The sequence below is a fragment of the Schistocerca americana genome, chromosome 11 (assembly GCF_021461395.2).
Source record: "Schistocerca americana isolate TAMUIC-IGC-003095 chromosome 11, iqSchAmer2.1, whole genome shotgun sequence".
Lineage (NCBI taxonomy): Eukaryota > Metazoa > Arthropoda > Insecta > Orthoptera > Acrididae > Schistocerca > Schistocerca americana.
The window spans coordinates 80,930,752-80,949,106 of record NC_060129.1 but is presented as its reverse complement, the minus strand read 5'-3'; the positions used below and the strand labels follow the sequence as shown (position 1 = coordinate 80,949,106).

The window sequence follows — 18,355 nt, the reverse complement described above, 5'->3', positions numbered from 1 at the left end:
CCAATGACAATTATTTTATTTCTAAAACTCTAACGTTGGCTCATGGCTTAGTCTATTGTGTAAAGCGTAAGGCTATGTCAAACTAAGGTATTTCTGCCATAAGAACTAACAATTTTTATACACTTTAAAAATAGGCGCACGAAATCACCGGTGTTAATCAAAATAAACATCATACATCATTCTTACGGTTTTACACACATGTAGTTTACGGGAGGTTCTGAATATTTATGTTATTGTGCGTAGATTATTTTATTTATGGTGATAAGCTTGTACAATGCATTTCCATCTCTTCTTTCCGTTCATTATCCAAACATAAACACATACAATACGAAGGCGCTGCAGAACGCAGCAGTGCCAGTGTTTTGTCCTGTCAATCGATTAGTTTCCCGCAGCGAAGCTCTCGAACGTCCTCGTAAAAATGGCCGACGTGTGGTCTGGTGCGGACCAACTTAACGTGATTTGTGCTCTGTAAGGCAGCTGACATGTAACAAATTCAGCTTTAGTATCAAAAATTGGAGCCGTCGTCCGAAACGACGTGGCTAAAATGGAGTTTTACGACGATAATTCCGCTGTTAAGGATCGCATCTTAGAAGACATCAGGAAGGCGATCAAGTTGGTGCGTAATAGAGCAGAAAAACCACCTTCACATAAGCGCTTTCGTGTCCATTTTTGGATTTGCAAATTGTCATCAGAGTGCCTTTATATTGGAAGATCGTTCTGTCTAAACCATTGTGAATCTGGCTTATTGCGTATTAGCTGTTACGAATGCGGTCGATTGAGGAAGGGAAAAAAGAGAGAGAAAAAGTGTGATGATGATAGCAAACAGGATGACGTCTTTGTTTGGCGCAGCTGATGCTAAGTTTCCGATGACTAATGCTCCAGTTGTGTCATGCTTAGCGTGGGTGGGGATCATCACTAGTTAGTCGTGGATTTGCAGTCTGCCTGTACTGTAAACCGATATTAATGAGAAGACATTCGCACCGACGCGATAAAGCAAAATACCGTTTGAAGGTGCAATCGGTAGTGAACGTAAATAGACTGGGATTTAACAGAGAAAAGTAAGATCATCTAAAAGGGGGATCCACTCGTTCATTGATCGAGACTGGGTGTTCTGTAAGTACACATAATGTACATGCAATGGCTTTGCAGAGTTGAAATAGCTTCTCAGAAGTATTGGCGTTGCGGGATGTCAGTAAATAGAATGGCTGTGTACCTGTTATATATTTTTATTTCGCCTGACTGCGTGTGTTAGCGAGAGCTGCCGAGAGTACAAACAGCACGACGAACCATCGTCTTAACAGATTGCCAATTACGTGTTGGCACAAACTTTAATCTCACGCATCCTTTGTTTTGACTGCAACTGTTGAATCAGTAAAACGCTCTTCCCAACAAGAGCTTTCGTTTACACCTGGTATGTTGCTCTGTTCAATATATAAACCGTTGTCATCTCATTTTAGTGCGGTTAAAACAGTTAAAAGCGTGTTTTGTTTCTCGAAACAAATATGACGTGCAGTTCTCAGCTGATATTGACTCAAGTCAGGTTATCTTCTCTTTGTTTTTTTCATTATGGTTAAGAGAGTTGTGACTTCGCCTTATGAGGTGCTTTAAGTTTTCGAGCTAAGTACCTTTATTAAAATATGCTACTCTGCTGGAAATCTGAGAGCTTTCTGTCAGCAATATATCAAGGCAATACGAGATACAGTTACTTTGCCTTGTCTCCACTTGTACCATATGTTTTAGACAGCTTGGAAGTACTGCATTGGGAGCAAAGCAGTTAAATTACGTGAACAATCACTGAACATAACAAACAAATAAAATGAGGGTATCATAGGCCTACATGAACAATCATAATTCAGTTATATAAATGGGTACCAATTGCCAGTTTCATTCAGTTTCTTGTCCATATTTTTCACAGATGAGACTGGGTAGAAACTTATGTGTACTGCACCATATGTTGTTCAGTTTTATTTATTGTATCATTTTGTTCTGTTTGCTATACATGGTGGATGAAAATAGAATTCATAAAATGCTATTAAAAATTAAAAATCTACAATATGTGTGAGACTTCTTGATCCAGTAGAATCTGACAAATATTGACTCAAATGACATGCTCATATGAACTCTACTCTTGGATTCAGTAATCTGTTGGTTGTGACAAAAAAGTTAACATTTACCTCATGTGCTCACATTTATCGTATTAGGTCAGAGGTAAGTGGAAACTGCAATCTGAGTGTGGACTGGGTATGTATTTGCCAGCAGGTATAACCATAAACTAACATTGTTCTACGACTTATGAACCGCCAACTTGTAATAAAAAAATCCAAAGTGAACCATTCCTGAAATGAATTTATCAAATAACATTAAAACTAAGATAGTTGGTACCATACTTCTTGTCAGCTGCAATTTGCACGAAAGTGCCATTTGGATGCAGATGTCTTGACTACACTTTTTTATTATTTCCAGAATCGCCATACACTTTTGACTGTTCCATCAATTTCAAAGGCTATAAAATACAGCACAAAACACATATCAAAAGATATGAAAATATGTTTCACCATTGATTAGAGACATAGTACAGTGAGTAGAATGTGGTTTTTAGCTTGTCACTGTTTCAGCAATTACAGAAAACTCTTCAGTAGGTACAGTGTATCTTGTCAATATTAGTAACTTAGAGACAAGTGCAAACTGCTACAAAGGAACAAATTAGAAACCAACTGGACTAAACCACTAGGCGGTGCTAGATATGTGACCACATACGTACCAGCACATGATGCATTTGTTTATTCACTGTTACCTTTTCTCATCATTACCTGGTATAAAACAATTTCATCAGTAAACAATTCACAGAAATCATTTTACAATTACTTACAAAGAGGCGTGTTTACAAAACGGTGCATAACTGTTTTAGATCAGTTGAAAATATCACAGTGGAACAGGTCACCGGGCAGTCTAGTGTAGATAAGGCAAATTGTTAACAAGCAATTTTTGTTTTTTAATTTTTACAACTTACAGAATATCATCAGTGAAACTTCATAAATGCTTTAAATACTTTACAAAACATAGAAATAGTTGAGAGACAAGTGGCTCCCACACATTTTCGTTTCCACAAATGGAACTAATGCGTGAACGCCATACAGGAAAATCCAAACAATTTGAGATGATGTACTTTTGAATCACCATATGTCAGTGTCATCAATAGCGTACGCCGAGCATCCACATTACCTTGCGTAATAAAACTACATAACCACCAAACATCAGATTAACTAAAACACAATCCGGAATTAAAATCATATAAAAACCACTCCAGTATTAGTGTTAATGGTACACTGGAAATTGTGCGAACTTCCATTACTTGTTCCTATTTTCTCATATTGCATACCACATTTTCTTATGATTCCAAGATAACTCTTACAGACATATAAAACTCTTAGAGACATATAAAACATAAGCTGTAATTGTACATATGATAAATTAATAAAAATTAAAAGGAGGATGAGAAGGGGAATATATTTAGAATTGGCGATTCAAAATAAGGTTTACAAGATCTTGGGAGGGGCTGTTACTATGGAATTGTTTTTCTGTAAATAACAAACATTATTTCATTCATTTCATTTATTTATTCATCCAGAAATCTTGTTGCGTTATTACACATAGATGTAGGATAAGTTACATTTCACTTGCTTTGATACATAAATATACTTATTTTGTAGGTATGCAGTTACATGCATAAGTGTAGACATTCTTAAGATATACATCTATATAAATCATATGCTGTACATAGTGAATCATGACTTTTTTGGGGTCGACAGAAGCGTCCGATCCAACGCGTTGGCTTTGACCCGTGACGTAAGGGTGTCGTCGTGTGTGACGTCATGACGGCGCAGAGTTTGGTTTGAGTGTGGCTGTCTCCAGTTCTGTTTTATCTTATTTTATTTACTTTTCTGATCTGTTCGTTCTATCTCGTGAGATTTTTTTTAAATTTTAAAACACTTATTACTTATTTTAATTATCTGTTTCCTCGAATTTCTGTTTTAGTTTATTATATTTATCTTTCTGATCTGTTCGTTCTATCCCATGAGATTTTTTTTTAAAAAAAGACAAACACTTATCAGCTACTGAAGCATCATTCTTCTATGGGTTGCAGGGGTAACGACCCCTGGGGAGGTGGGTGGGTATTCATGCATGGCTGTCTTCACTTACACGTTGTAGCTACGCAAGGCGTCTAAATTTGTTTATATTTAGTTTGCCCCAAACCCAAAACACCCCATTTCCCGCGCTTGTCCCGTTAGTGTCATTAGTCTTCTTGTGGAAAGTGTGTGTGTTTGTTTTTGTTTCCGCCATATTTGTGACGTCATGGGTCAAAGCAGACGGGTGGGATCGGACGCTTCCGTATTTCCCTTTTTTGGTATGTTACATACTGTCATGAAGAATGCTGAAGATTAGATGGGTAGATCACATAACTAATGAGGAGGTATTGAATAGAATTGGGGAGAAGAGGAGCTTGTGGCACAACTTGACTAGAAGAAGGGATCGGTTGGTAGGACATGTTCTGAGGCATCAAGGGATCACCAATTTAGTAATGGAGGGCAGCGTGGAGGGTAAAAATTGTAGAGGGAGACCAAGAGATGAATACACCAAGCAGATTCAGAAGGATGTAGGTTGCGGTAGGTACTGGGAGATGAAGAAGCTTGCACAGGATAGAGTAGCATGGAGAGCTGCATCAAACCAGACTCAGGACTGAAGACCACAACAACAACAACAACAACAACAACACATACTGTCATCAGATAATGATTGCAGAGTAACACTATTTACATTGTGTTATCATAAGTGCAGATGAGCCATAACAAGGAACAGTTATATCTGTGAATAGAGTCAAATAAGTCAGTTGAAAGTAATATTTTAACACATCCAGTAAAATACATTACAAAAATTGTTTTAGATTACTATTCATAAATTCTTCCACTGAATAGAAGCAGTGCTTCTGTATGATTGACTTTATTTAGGATCTGAATCCTTTCTGGCAAGACCTGACATTTTCAGGTAGCTTCGTATGCAGAAGTACTCCCCTGTGCCTTACACTACTGTGCCATTTATGTAGCCTTTGATCAGCTATAAGTATATCATTGGAATGACGAGTATTATGATAGTGAACGTCTCTATTTTTTGTAAATATATGGAGATTTTCATGAATAAAACACACTGTTTCATGAATATAGATACAAGGCACTGGCAAAATACTGAACTCCTTAAAGAGATGTTTAGTGGTGAAGACAAGGGTACTTGTTTCATTGTCTTAATTATTCGCTTCTGCATAATAAATACATTCTTATGGGAGAAGCCCCAAAAAGGAATGCAGTATGTAATTATTGAGTGTACTAATGCAAAGTAGGCACATTTGTGTGTTTGGATATCACAGATTTAACTTAAAATACTAGAAGCATAGCACAAACTGTTCATTTTATTTAATAATTTATCTTTATGTATGTCCCACTGTAGTGTCATGAAGCAATTAAGAGGGGGGGGGGGGGGGGGGACATAGGAGCAAGGGGATGGGGTTAATGGAGGGAAGGGAGAGAGGGATGAAGGAGTAAACAGGATTAATCTTTTAGAGATTTTTGTAAAACTGTTTGTTGTCCTGTGCTACAAATGTTTTATATAATGATAACTTCAATTAAAATAGCATGAAAGCTTTTGGGAACAGCTGTAGTAGTGCTGTTGTAAGGGATTTTCGGGAAAAAAAGGGTTGAAATTCTAGATGTTGTTATAGTTAAACTGTTTGAGTATGGAAGGGTTTTAAATAGATAAGGCCATCTGACTGGGTGCCATATACAGTTGACGACACTGGAATGTGGCGTTTAGGCATTTTCTGCCATGCAAGGGCACCAGTAGAAAACTGTTCCGTAGATACGTTGTATCTTGTCAACATTCTTCAGAGACACACATGCGTAGCTGCCAAGGAACAAATTAGAAACCAAGTGGACTAAACCATTAGGCGGTGCTAGGCACATGGTACGCAACACTTTTTTGTTAACAACAAGCTTTTAAATTATTACATTGTATATAATGCTCTCATCAGTAAACAATTCATAGAAATTATTTCACAGTGTTTTAGAGACACACATTTTTTTCTACAGAACAATGTGTAACTGTATTTTTGAATGACCATGAGAACAATACATGGTACATGGAAGGGGCTGCTGGATGGCGATGCACTTGTTGACAGACAATTTGCCTGATTTACACTAGTGTCACCAAGTGACCTCGTCCACATATTGTTTTTGACCATTCAAAAATATAGTTGCACAGTTTTTTTATGATTTCCAGGAATTGCTTACTGATGCTATGGTTTTATACAATCCAGTGATGAAAAAGGTTGTTGCAAACAAACAAATGTATTGTATTCAACGTATCTAGCACTGACTAACAGTTTAGTCCGTTTGGTTTCTAATTTGTTCCTTGGTAGTAGTTTGCACTTGTCTCATGGTGAAGAATGTTGATGAGATAAAATGTACCTATTGAACGGTTTTCTATGATTGAGATAACACTGGTAAGCTAAAAAAAAATCATCTTCTTCTCACAGTATTAATTTTCAAATAAATGGTGAAATGTAACATATTTTCATATCATTTGATACCACCTTTCTATTGTATTTTATAGACTTTGAAAGTGGTAGAATGTTGAAAACACGTAAGGCTGTTTTGGAAATAAGAAAAATTGTGGTGGAGACATCTGAAAGTTGTTAAAAATACTCCTTATCAGAACACACAAATGTGTGACTAAGATTTTTCTCGATTTGTTTGAGCAGGGTTAGACACAAATTTGTCAAGAGAGTGTAGTCTTTCAGATAAAATACCTCTGCAAGCGTACTGAATGAATATTATTTTGTACAGCTGTTTCCACTAATTGTAGACCGATATGGCTAGCATTTCCATCAAATATTAAAATGACACGTTGTCTATGTAATTTGTTATTTGTATGAGGGTTTTGTATGTGAGGTATAAAAGCTGTAGTGAAGCACTGATAAAACTTAGGCTCCTCCAGCCACCCATTTGTTAAAGCAGCATAATGTCACTGTGTACACATTATACAAAGCCAATAGACTCCAGACCATTCCACCCTGATTTGTGATAAATGGTAGCAATAAGAGTCATCTGCAGCAACACAGGACAAAACAGCTGTAATCTCCATACCTGATCCTGCAGACTTTTCTTCAGTGGCTTTTCATCTTCCGCAAGAGTTCTTACCCTACTTGAGTCACTGCAAAACACAGCATGATGTCTCATAGTCTTTTGGACCACATATTTAATACATATTATTAGTTCATGTAGAAGTTATAAACTGCAAATGGGTCTCGAGCGGTGTTTGGGGACTGTTGCAGGTGCTAAAGTTTCTTCAAAGAAATAAAGGGGGTTCCGTTTCATAAAGGCCTGATACCAATCCTCACCAGGATGATCATCTTTAAATGGAGTTTTCAACGATTTTTGTTTAACATTCTGTTGTGCCAATTACTTTAAGTTCCTCTTTGTCACATGGATATACCATTTCTGCATGAGCAGTTAAACAGTTGGCCATTGTAGCTTCAATATGTGGAGGAAGAGCTTAAGGATGCCCAAGATCTGATTTATCCAGTGGTACCCTCTCACCTGAAGGAATCAGAATAAAATGGTGCAAATCATGTATAAAGGGTCAGATTCAATTTCTTCCTTTCATTCTGGACTCTCAGAAAAATATAGTTTCCATCCTTTAATTTGGTGGCATATGACTGATTTTGTGTCACCTTAAGCTGCTGCTGCTTCCGTAAATAATTTAATTTTATAACATTATGAGCATCCCTTGGCATGTCATTTACAGCATAAGTGCTTTCTGCATACATTTTAATGTAGGTCTTTGCTGTTTTTTCAAAGCTTGATATGGAGAAACATAAATTATTTTGCAATTGTCACTCAGTTTCTGTACCCAGTTTGTAATTTTTTAGGGGATTAAAGTAAATATGCAGTGGTTATTATTTAGCTTGAAAGCAAGTAATTTCGTTATTATAATCTCATTTGGAAAGGATAAAATACAGGGTGTAAACGGTATAAGGCACCAAAATTGTACAGATGGTACATCTCGGTGTGCTTGACAAAAAAGTCTAATGACATTTCCTTTTATCATGTACTTTATTTTTGTGTTATTAAAACCTAATGTTCGTAGGATAGATAGTATATGCGTTTCTGTTTACGTAGTCAACCGACAGTACACGGCGTACCGAGCTTATCGCCTACAATGGCGGATCGGCCAGAGAAAGGCATCGAGCCGACCAGAGGATTGAAATCATTAGACGTGTACAATGACGTGGTGTGATAAACAAGTGCTACCGAAATAAGGAATGTAAACAGTTTTTGTGTTGTAAAGAATGTGTAATTCGCTTTACGTGAATTGAATACAACCAGTCTGTTTCTCAACAAGTCGATAACGAAGGTCGTAGTAGTAATGACAAGCTAATATCAAACACAATCTATTTCCATTAGTACAAATTCAATCAGTCACCAAGTAGATAGTTGTGCATTAGTTACACTCACCTGTTTCACCTTTTTACGGCAATGCCATAACGAATACTAAATTCACATTATTTTCCTTCTCTACAACAACATCGTAACAAAAAGAAAACCCATTACTTCGTTTCCTCTTACACCAATACTACAATAAATGCTCGAAATGACCACCATTCGTTTCTACACATGCTTCATTACGGCGAACCCAGTTTCGTCGCACTCGTTCACACACATGCACATTGGCCTTTATGGTATTGGCAACATCTAAAATCTTCTGCGTCAATTTGTCCACATTGTTTACTGGCTCAGCATAAACAAGTTTCTTCATATGGCCCCAAAAGTAAAAATCCAGTGGATTTAAATCAGGGCTGTGTGCTGGCCATCGACGTGGACTCAAACGCCCGATCCATCGCCCTGGAAATCGACTATCCAAAAATCTGCGTATGCTGTGACCAATGTGGGATGGAGCACCTTCGTAGAGGAACCACATGTTATGACGTATGCCTATCGGAATGTCTTCTAACAATATTGGTAACAATGTTTCCTCTAGAAATAGTTACCAGTCAAACGTGCAGGTAAAACATAGGGCCCAATAATATAATTATCGAGCATACCCACCCACACATTTACAGAAAATTGTCGCTGAAAATGTGTTGCCACTACGTGGCGAGGATTGTGTACACTCCACGTGTGCATGTTATGGAAATTAGTTATTCTGTTGCGAGTGAAACACGCTTCATCTGTGACAAGTATTTTGTTGACAAAATTATGCTGCGCACTGTGTAACAAAAACCACTCTGAGAATTCACGTCGTGGAGGGAAATCTTGTTCTTCCAATGCTTGTACGCGTCGAATGTGGTAAGGCTGCAGACGCTCCTCTTGCAAAGTGTGATGAATGACAGTGTGCGATATACCCACATGGCGGGCGGTGCTTCTAGTACTCTGAGAAGGATCCTCCTGGATGCGGTCCAGAATTCTTTCCTCAGCTTCCAATGTACGATCGCCGGCCCTCTGCCTTCTGGGCAGGACATTAAAGAGCCAGTATCTCTCAATCTAAGGAAATTAAATACATACTCGTCAGTTGTATTCTGTCATGATGTAACAAAAACGGGAAGCATATCAGAACAGAAGATACGTTTCGCATACGGACAAAAATTTACAAAGGTGCAGATAACTACTGTATTTTATTAAGATGTAAATGCATAATAATCGCATACAAGTAGAGAATTACAATGGTACAAACCTTTGGTGCACGAAAGTCGTCATCGTGGGAAGCGTTCTTGATAAATTCGTACAGCTGCCCTTGCAACACCTTTTTCCTCACCATAAATTAAATGCATATCGCATAGTTCAGCTATAGTAAATCTCCTTTCCATCGTAACAGTTAACAGAGTTGCAATAACATCTGCACTGGTTACTCGCCTACGGTCGTCGCTCGGTGTATTAAAATGACACAGCCACTCAGGCCGCAGTTGCCTATGTGTTTACGATTTACGCTCGAAATGTCAATACACGCAGCGGGCAATGACATGAACCGATTGCTTATGTACGTACGTGCACGGCCAAGTATCTACTTTTCCAAAACCATTATCCTGAGACGAACTGTGTTTTTTTTTTTTTTCCGGGACAACCGTAGGAAATACGCAAACATGTTACTAGACTTTTTTGTCAAGCATTGCAAGATGTGCCATCTGTATAATTTTGGCACCTTATACTGTTTACACCTTGTATAAGGGGTGGTCAAAAAGCTTTGTTTGAAAAATGGATAATCCAGAATTGGCATCACAATTGGGCAAAGTTGCCGTGAGCTTTGAGGCAGTCATTTCGCTGATGCACCAGATTGTAGAGGCTGTGTGAAGAAGTCCGCAATTGCTGCTACACATCTTCGTCTGACAGGAATTTCCGACCCCTCGAGACCTTTAAGGGACCGAAGGTGGTGTAATCGTAGGGGGAGAGATGTGGGCGTGGGCAGGTGGTAGTGTGTCTCCCACTTGACTTGGTGCAACTTCTGCACCACGACATTTGTGATAACGGCTGTGTGTTATCACGAAGCGTCACCATCCTTTGACACACCATTCTGTGATGATGGTTTCCAACAGACATGCTGCCCTGTACACATTCTTCATTCTATGTCTCTCCCTCATCAGGCAAGAAAAGAATGGTGGCATGTTGCTTCTGTTTGGTGGACCATTTGCTAATAACGTCACCGTAGTTTACATTTCCACATTTACCGTACGCGCTTTAGAAACACACGAATGCCACAATAACCCCTTGACTGCATGTCTGTTTTTGTATACCCACATCGGAGTCATACAAAATTGCATATATGCTGAAGCAAATCCCCTCAGAGGGAAATTTTTGGATCGCTGTGTATAGCTTAATAAACCATAAATAGCATGTTTAAGTTACCAATAAATAAAGGAAAAAAATGTCTTCCTTCCCAAATCTGGAGCTATCAAACTGCTAGGTACATCAGTATAAAAAGCTGAACAGTGAACAAAATTGAACAATAAAGAGAGGCAAGTGGTGTAGAATAAAAAATCAAATCTCTCTCCAGAAAAATTTTTTCCCTCTTGTTTCTAATTACCCCTATTTTACAAATACCTCACCTGACACTATATATACATTTTCTGCTTTTGCTGCAAGCAGAAAGTAATGTAAAATGAAAGTATTTGCTTCCAGTCGAACCCAGGATTGTTCTGTTACACTTTAGATTCTGCCTTCGATACAAAGTCATTAATAATGGCTCTGTCTGGCCATCCTCATTTAGATTTTCTGTTGTTCCCCTAAATTAGTCCAAGTAAAGGCTGGGATGGTTCCTGTATCCAGGCCTTGGCTGGTCACCTGTCCAACCTTCATAAAACTCACTTATGTACTAATGAAGAAATCATTAATAACATTTCAAAATGAAAAATGCAAATGTCCTACATACATACGAGGGTCACTCCAAAAGAAATGCACACTATTTTTGTAAAAATACAGTTTTCATTCTGCGTATGTGAAAGTCTTACAGTGTGTAGATACATCCTTCCCGCTTGTTTTCAAACTTAGTTCAACCTGCTCCCGTAAGTGGCGCCATCACAGCATGTCTTTAAGATGGCTGCTACACTTGACATTCGTCAGAAGCAACATGCTATCCATAGAGTTCCTGTGCTGTGAAAACAAGACAGTGGGAAACATCCACAAGAGGTTGAAAAAAGTGTATGGAGATGCTGCTGTCGATCACAGTACAGTTAGTCTGTGGGCAAGCTGGTTACATGATGAAAGCAGGCATGGCAATATTGAGGATTGTCCTCGCGACACAGTGAATGAATTGTCACACTACGTTGGGATAGGGGAAGGAAGTGTTTGGAGAATGCTGAAAGTGTTGGCGTTAAAGAAGGTTTGTGCCTAAAGAAGGTTTGTGCCTAGTTGGTTCCAAGGATGTTGACAGTGGCTCACAAAGAAATGAGAAAAACGGTATGGAGCGAACTTTTGGAACAGTACGAGAATGGTGGAGATGAATTTCTTGGAAGAATTGTGACAGGTAATGAAACATGGCTCCATCATTTTTCACCCGAGATGAAGAGGCAATCAATGGAGTGGCATCATGAAAATTCACCCAAAAAAAAAAAAAAAAAAAAAAAAAAAAATTCAAAACCACATCTTCTGCTGGAAAAGTTATGGCTACGGTGTTTCTCGATTCCGAAGCGCTCTCACTTGTGGACATCATGCCAAGTGGAACTACCATACATTCTGATGCGTATGTGACGACTCTGAAGAATTTTCAAGCTCGACTGAGTAATGTTCGACCACATTGGCAAAAGCAGGATGTTTTGCTGTTGCATGGCAATGCACAGCCACATGTCAGTCAAAAAACCACGGAAGCGATCACAAAACTCGGATGGACAACACTGAATCACCTGCCTTACACCCATGACCTTGCTCCACGTGACTATCATCTTTTTGGGAACTGAAAGACTCTCTCTGTGGAACAAGGTTTGAAGATGATGACTCCCTTGTGCACACTGCCAAACAGTGGCTCCAGCAGGTCGGTCCAGAATTTTACCGTGCGGGTATACAGGCGCTGGTTCCGAGATGCCGTAAGGCAGTTCAGAGGGATGGAAATTATGTGGAGAAATGAAAATAATGTTCCTAAAGGATGTAGCTACACACTGTAAAACTTTCAAACATGTAGAATAAAAGATGGATTTAAAAAAAAAAAAAATAGTGTGCATTTCTTTTGGCGTGACCCTCGTATATAAACAATAACAGAAACATAATCGTGTGGCAAAAGCAGATTAATGGCATCCTATAGTGTCATTAAAATAACATGCATTTTTTAGCAGTTGGCTTCAGAGGAAGTAGTGTGTGACATTGTTGCCAGTATGTGCTGAGTGACTTGAATTTAACTATTGTTATCATAATCAGTTGCTTTTGGGGAGACTTGATGATCTGAACTGTCTACATCTACATACGTACTCCACAAGCCACTGCATGGTGTGTCGCAGAAGGTGCCTTGTACCACTGCTAGTTATTTCCTTTCCTGTTCCACTCACAAATACAGTAAGGGAAAAATGGCTGTCTAGATGCCCATGTGCAAACCATAATTTCTCTGATCTTTGTGGTCCTTGTGTATAATGAACATTGACAGAGAAGAATTGTTTGGAATCAGCTTCAAAACCTGGTTTTCTAAACTTTCCCAACAGCGTTCCTTGAAAAGAATGCCACTTACTCTTTGGGGATTCCCACGTGGGGTTCCCAAAGCATCTCAGTAATAACTGCGTGTGCTGATCCAGCCTACTGGTAATGAATCTAGCAGCCCGCCTCTGAATTGCCTCAATGTTTTCTCTTAATTTGATCTTGTCGGTTCCTAAACACTCGAGCAATACTCAAGACTAGGTCACTCTACTGTTCTATACACGCTTTCTTTTGCTGATGACCCAGACTTAATACCTTTGTCTCTTGACGAACACTCGCTGTCGAGGACATTGTACTGGATTCTATTACTTAAAAAGTCTTTGAGCCACTCACATACCTAGGAATCTGTTCCATACACTTGTACATTTGTCAGCAGTGGGGTACTGCTTTATCGAAATCTAGGAGTGTGGAATCTGGCACGTTGCCCTTCATCCACAGTTCACAGGATATTGTGCGAGAGAAGGGCGAGGTGAGTTTTGCACGAGTAGTGACTTCTAGAATCTGTGCTGATCTGTGGACAAAAGCTTTTTCTTCTCAAGGAAATTTATTGTATTTGAACTGAGAATATTTGAAGAATTCTGCAGCATACTGATGTCAAGGATATTGGGCTGAGTTTTTCTAGGCCATTCTTGTATCTTTCTTATAGAGAGGAGTCACCTGCACTTTTTTTCCCAGTTGCTTAGGACTTCATGCTGGGTGGGAGACTTGCAACGAATGCAGGATGGGGGGGGGGGGGGGGGGCAGTGCTGTAGAGTGGTGGCTGGTGGTTTTAAAAATTTCAAAGAAGGCCAGCTGATTGTATTATCACTACGCTGGAGAGGGAGTATTGTAAATGTGCTAAGCAAATTTGGGGCGACATTGATTCAAAAATGGGTTTCCCTTTGCAGTGAGATATTTCCACAAAATTTCACTCGCCAGCTTTCTCCTCAGAATGAATGCTATTGACAAGAGATTTCGTATTTCTAGATTTCCGGAAGGCTTTTGACGCTGTACCACACAAGCGGTTTGTAGTGAAATTGCGTGCTTATGGAATATCGTCTCAGTTACGTGACTGGATTTGTCATTTCCTGTCAGAGAGGTCACAGTTCATAGTAATTGATGGAAAGTCATCGAATAAAACAGAAGTGATTTCTGGCATTCTCCAAGGTAGTGTTATAGGCCCTTCGCTGTTAGTTATCTATAAAAACAATTTGGAAGACAACCTGAGCAGCCGTCTTAGGTTGTTTGCTGATAACGCTGTTGTTTATCGACTAATAAAGTCATCAGAAGATCAAAACAAATTGCAAAACAATTTAGAAAAGATATCGGAATGGTGCGAAAATTGGCAGTTGACCCTACATAATGAAAAGTGTGAGGTCATCCACATGAGTGCTAAAAGAAATCTGTTAAATTTCAGTTACATGCTAAATCAGTCAAATCTAAAGCCTGTAAATTCAACTAAATACCTAGGAATTACAATTACAAACAACTTAAATTGGAAAAAACACACAGAAAATGTTGTGGGGAGGGCTAACCAAAGACTGTGTTTTATTGGCAGGACACTCAGAAAATGTAACAGATCTACTAAGGAGACTGCCTACACTATGCTTGTCCGTCCTCTTTTAGAATACTGCTGCGCGGTGTGGGATCCTTACCAGATAGGACTGATGGAGTACATCGAAAAAGTTCAAAGAAGGGTAGCGCGTTTTGTATTATCGCGAAAGGTGGGAGAGAATGTCACTGAAATGATACTGGTTTTAGGGTGGACATCATTAAAAACAAAAATGTTTTTCATTGCAACGGAATCTTCTCACGAAATTCCACTCACCAACATTCTCATCAGAGTGCGAAAATATTTTGTTGACACCGACCTACATAGGGAGAAATGTTTACCACGATAAAATAAGGGAAATCAGAGCTCATACAGAAAGATATAGGTGTTCATTCTTTCCATGAGCTGTACAAGATTGGAATAATAGAGAATTAGGAAGGTGGTTCGATGAACCCTCTGCCAGGCACTTAAATGTGATTTGCAGAATATCCATGTAGATGTGTAAGTAGATGAATGTGGAAGTGTTTTGTTGACTTTAACCTACTTAGGCAGAGATGACCATTGCGAGAAAATAATGGAAATCAAAACTGACATGAAAAAGTTTAGGTGTTCATCTTTTCTCAAGTGCTAGTCCAGAGTGGAATGGTTAAGAAATAGTGTGAAGGTGGTTCTGTGAACTGTCTGCCAGACATTTAAATATGAATTGTGGGTAGACGCAGATGTCTGCCACACACTATAATATGATCTGCAGGTAGGTAGAGATGTCTAACAGCCCAAAATCGAGACCTTATGCAATGCTACAGGTCTGTCTGCCACCACAAACTCCAGGTGTGTGGATTCTCTTTGACCACCCACTTGACAGTCAGTCAGAACTGGCACAAACTGGTGGAATCAGACTACGTAACTGAAAGATAGCACTACAATGGCCGTAATGTGTAGCGCATTGTGGTTTTTGCCCAGTGATTTTGTAGCACGACAACGCTCGACCCCACATTGAAGAGAGTTCAAAACATACCTGGAAACATTAAAATGGAAAGTCCTACCCCACCAGCCATATTCTCCAGACATTACTCCCTCTGACTATCACCTGTTTAGACCAATGGCGTGTGGCCTGGCTGACAGACACTTCCGGTCTCAAGAAGAAGTCACAAATTGGATCGATTCGTGGATCGCTTCCAAAAATGAAAAAAATTTTTTACTTGGGATTCGTTCACTGCCTGAAAGATGGGAGAAAGTAGTGACCAGCAATGGAAAATACTTTGAATGATACATGTGTAACCAATTTGTTTAATTAAAGCCTGAAATGTTGGGGAAAAAGTGGTGGAAGCAAAGTTGTACATCTTGTAGTACAGTGCTATTTGAAATCAGTGTCGCTGAGAGCAGTATTGTCATTTAAGGGCATAACTGCTGAAGTTTTAATTCTTACCCGGTGTGAGTTTACTTTGTTTTCTTCATACTGTTATTTTTTCATGTAAAGTTTCATTGTGGCTTCTCACATCCTTTCAGTGACATTGCCGACAATTTGTTTAAAATTTGAGACTTCTCTTTAAAAGTGTCACATTTCATTTGGTAAATTCTTTTCTCGTGTCTTCTCTGTATGTTTAAGGTCATTGTTGTTTGCCGAAGTGTATTTGTTAAGTAATTGCTTGTGTCTCGGTAATCCCGAGAACAGACGACGAGAATAGTAATGTCCGTCGTCGCGTGTGTCGCAGCTCCACCAGCAGGAGGTGCAGCAGCTGAAGCGGGACGCGGCGAGCCGCGCGCCGTGCCCTGCGATTGCTGCGCTGGTGAGCCACCTGGACGCCGGTCTGCGGCACTGCCTGCGCGAGCAACGCCCCGGGTACTGGCCGTTCGTCGCGGACGTCTCTCACTCGGAAACCCGGCGCACTCTGGCCGGCATCTCCTCACCTTCAGCCAGGGGTGCGTGTCTGGTATCGCTTCTCTGTGTGGCGAGATTCTTATCGGACTACAGCTATCTTTTGATATTTACCGACAAGTTGAGATGACACTATAAATAACTACACTGCCGGGGGAAAAAATTAGTACACTGTAACATTACAGGAGTATGTGCAATGTAGTCAGATCTACTTTGCGTTACGTGAGCGTAGGGGAGTCGAAATGAGTAGTGACCCGTGACGTCATATCAACTTGAGATTTTTTTATACATGTAATTCATTTCTAAATTTTATTTATTAGTTACAGAGTAAAGAATTTAATTATGTACAACATTTAATAGATAATGAGTTTTAATAAGATAGTTATAAATATGTTTTGACTTAGCAAATCACCTTGTTGCATTATGCATGATATGTTTTCTCTTTGTAAGAACAAAAACTTCCTTGTTTGCTCTAGAGCGGGATCAAGTAGTCGTCGAATGTGGATCTGCTGTAACTTTCATGAATGGGGATAGAATTGTTAATTTACAACTGGCACCAAGGCTTTGGACAAAGTGTATATATACAAATTTTAACAATTACGTTCTTTTGCATTATTATGTTATTTCATGTTTGATGTTACAATTGCAATAAGTTAATCCAGCGAAAACTGACATTACAGGGTTTTAGAAGAACTTAAAACAAGTACATTCATAATGCATATTTCCGAAATTAACAATCTTTTACAAGTGCAATTTTGAAACATACGTACAGTTAACACTTAAGTTCTTGTTATTCGGTCCAGAACATATCTTCACATAATGTAATCAGTTATCCAATTTTATGAAACAGTTTTGGACTGGTAATATTTCTAAATCATCAAAATTGCAATTCAAATGTTCAAAATGACTTTTTACAACATTTGAAGGCTAAAATGCGGAATAATTACATACATCGCAAAATCTTTAAACCGTATTACAAAAAATTTATGAATCATTCTTCTAACATTATTTATGATACACATTGTCTTTCTGAATCAGTTTGTCTCCAGTTTAAATAAACCTTCTCTAGTTTTAATAATGTGTGGATATTGCACTGAATTTCTGTATAGAATGTTCTAGAAACATTAATTACGAGTTTAATTACAGATTTTTAGTTGGTGATTTCCATAAGAATATGTTGTTCTGACTTGCAAAGATACATAAATGTTAAGCTTTTCCAAAATTAGTGGTTTACACAATTAATTTGCATTTTGGTAAACAGTGAATTTTACCAATTGAATTATAATTACAAAACTGAATGAAAAACTTTACTAACAAATGGTCAAATGGCTCTGAGCACTACGGAACTTAACATCAGAGGTCATCAGTCCCCTAGAACTTAGAACTACTTAAACCTAACTAACCTAAGGACATCACTCACATCCATGCCTGAGGTAGGATTCGAACCTGCGAACGTAGTGGTTGCGCTTTTCCAGACTGAAGCGCCTAGAACTGTCGGCCACAACAGCTGGCATTGCTAACATTTATACACTATTAACACTGATTCCAGAACTTGTTCTTTCTCTTCAAAACATCCCGAAATTTGTATTAAAGTGATAATAACTTATCCCAACTGTACATACTTTACCCTTACATTACCACCTGTGACACAGTTTAAAATTTTCATTACAACTATTTCACACTGTTGCTCTAAGTGTCCTTATACAACACCCACATCTCTTTTAGCATGTA

The 18,355-nt window shown here is 38.8% G+C and overlaps 1 protein-coding gene across 1 annotated transcript in view; it reads left to right on the top strand.

The window, feature by feature from the left end:
- Positions 1–425: 425 nt before the first annotated feature.
- The window catches only part of LOC124553253, a 286,386-nt gene continuing 268,456 nt past the window's right edge, over positions 426–18,355 (top strand). Inside the window, exons 1-2 of the mRNA XM_047127140.1 lie at positions 426–616; positions 16,461–16,668. Of these exons, the coding sequence (XP_046983096.1) occupies positions 545–616; positions 16,461–16,668 (280 nt within the window). The 5' untranslated portion in view covers positions 426–544. The remainder of the gene's footprint in view (positions 617–16,460; positions 16,669–18,355) is intronic.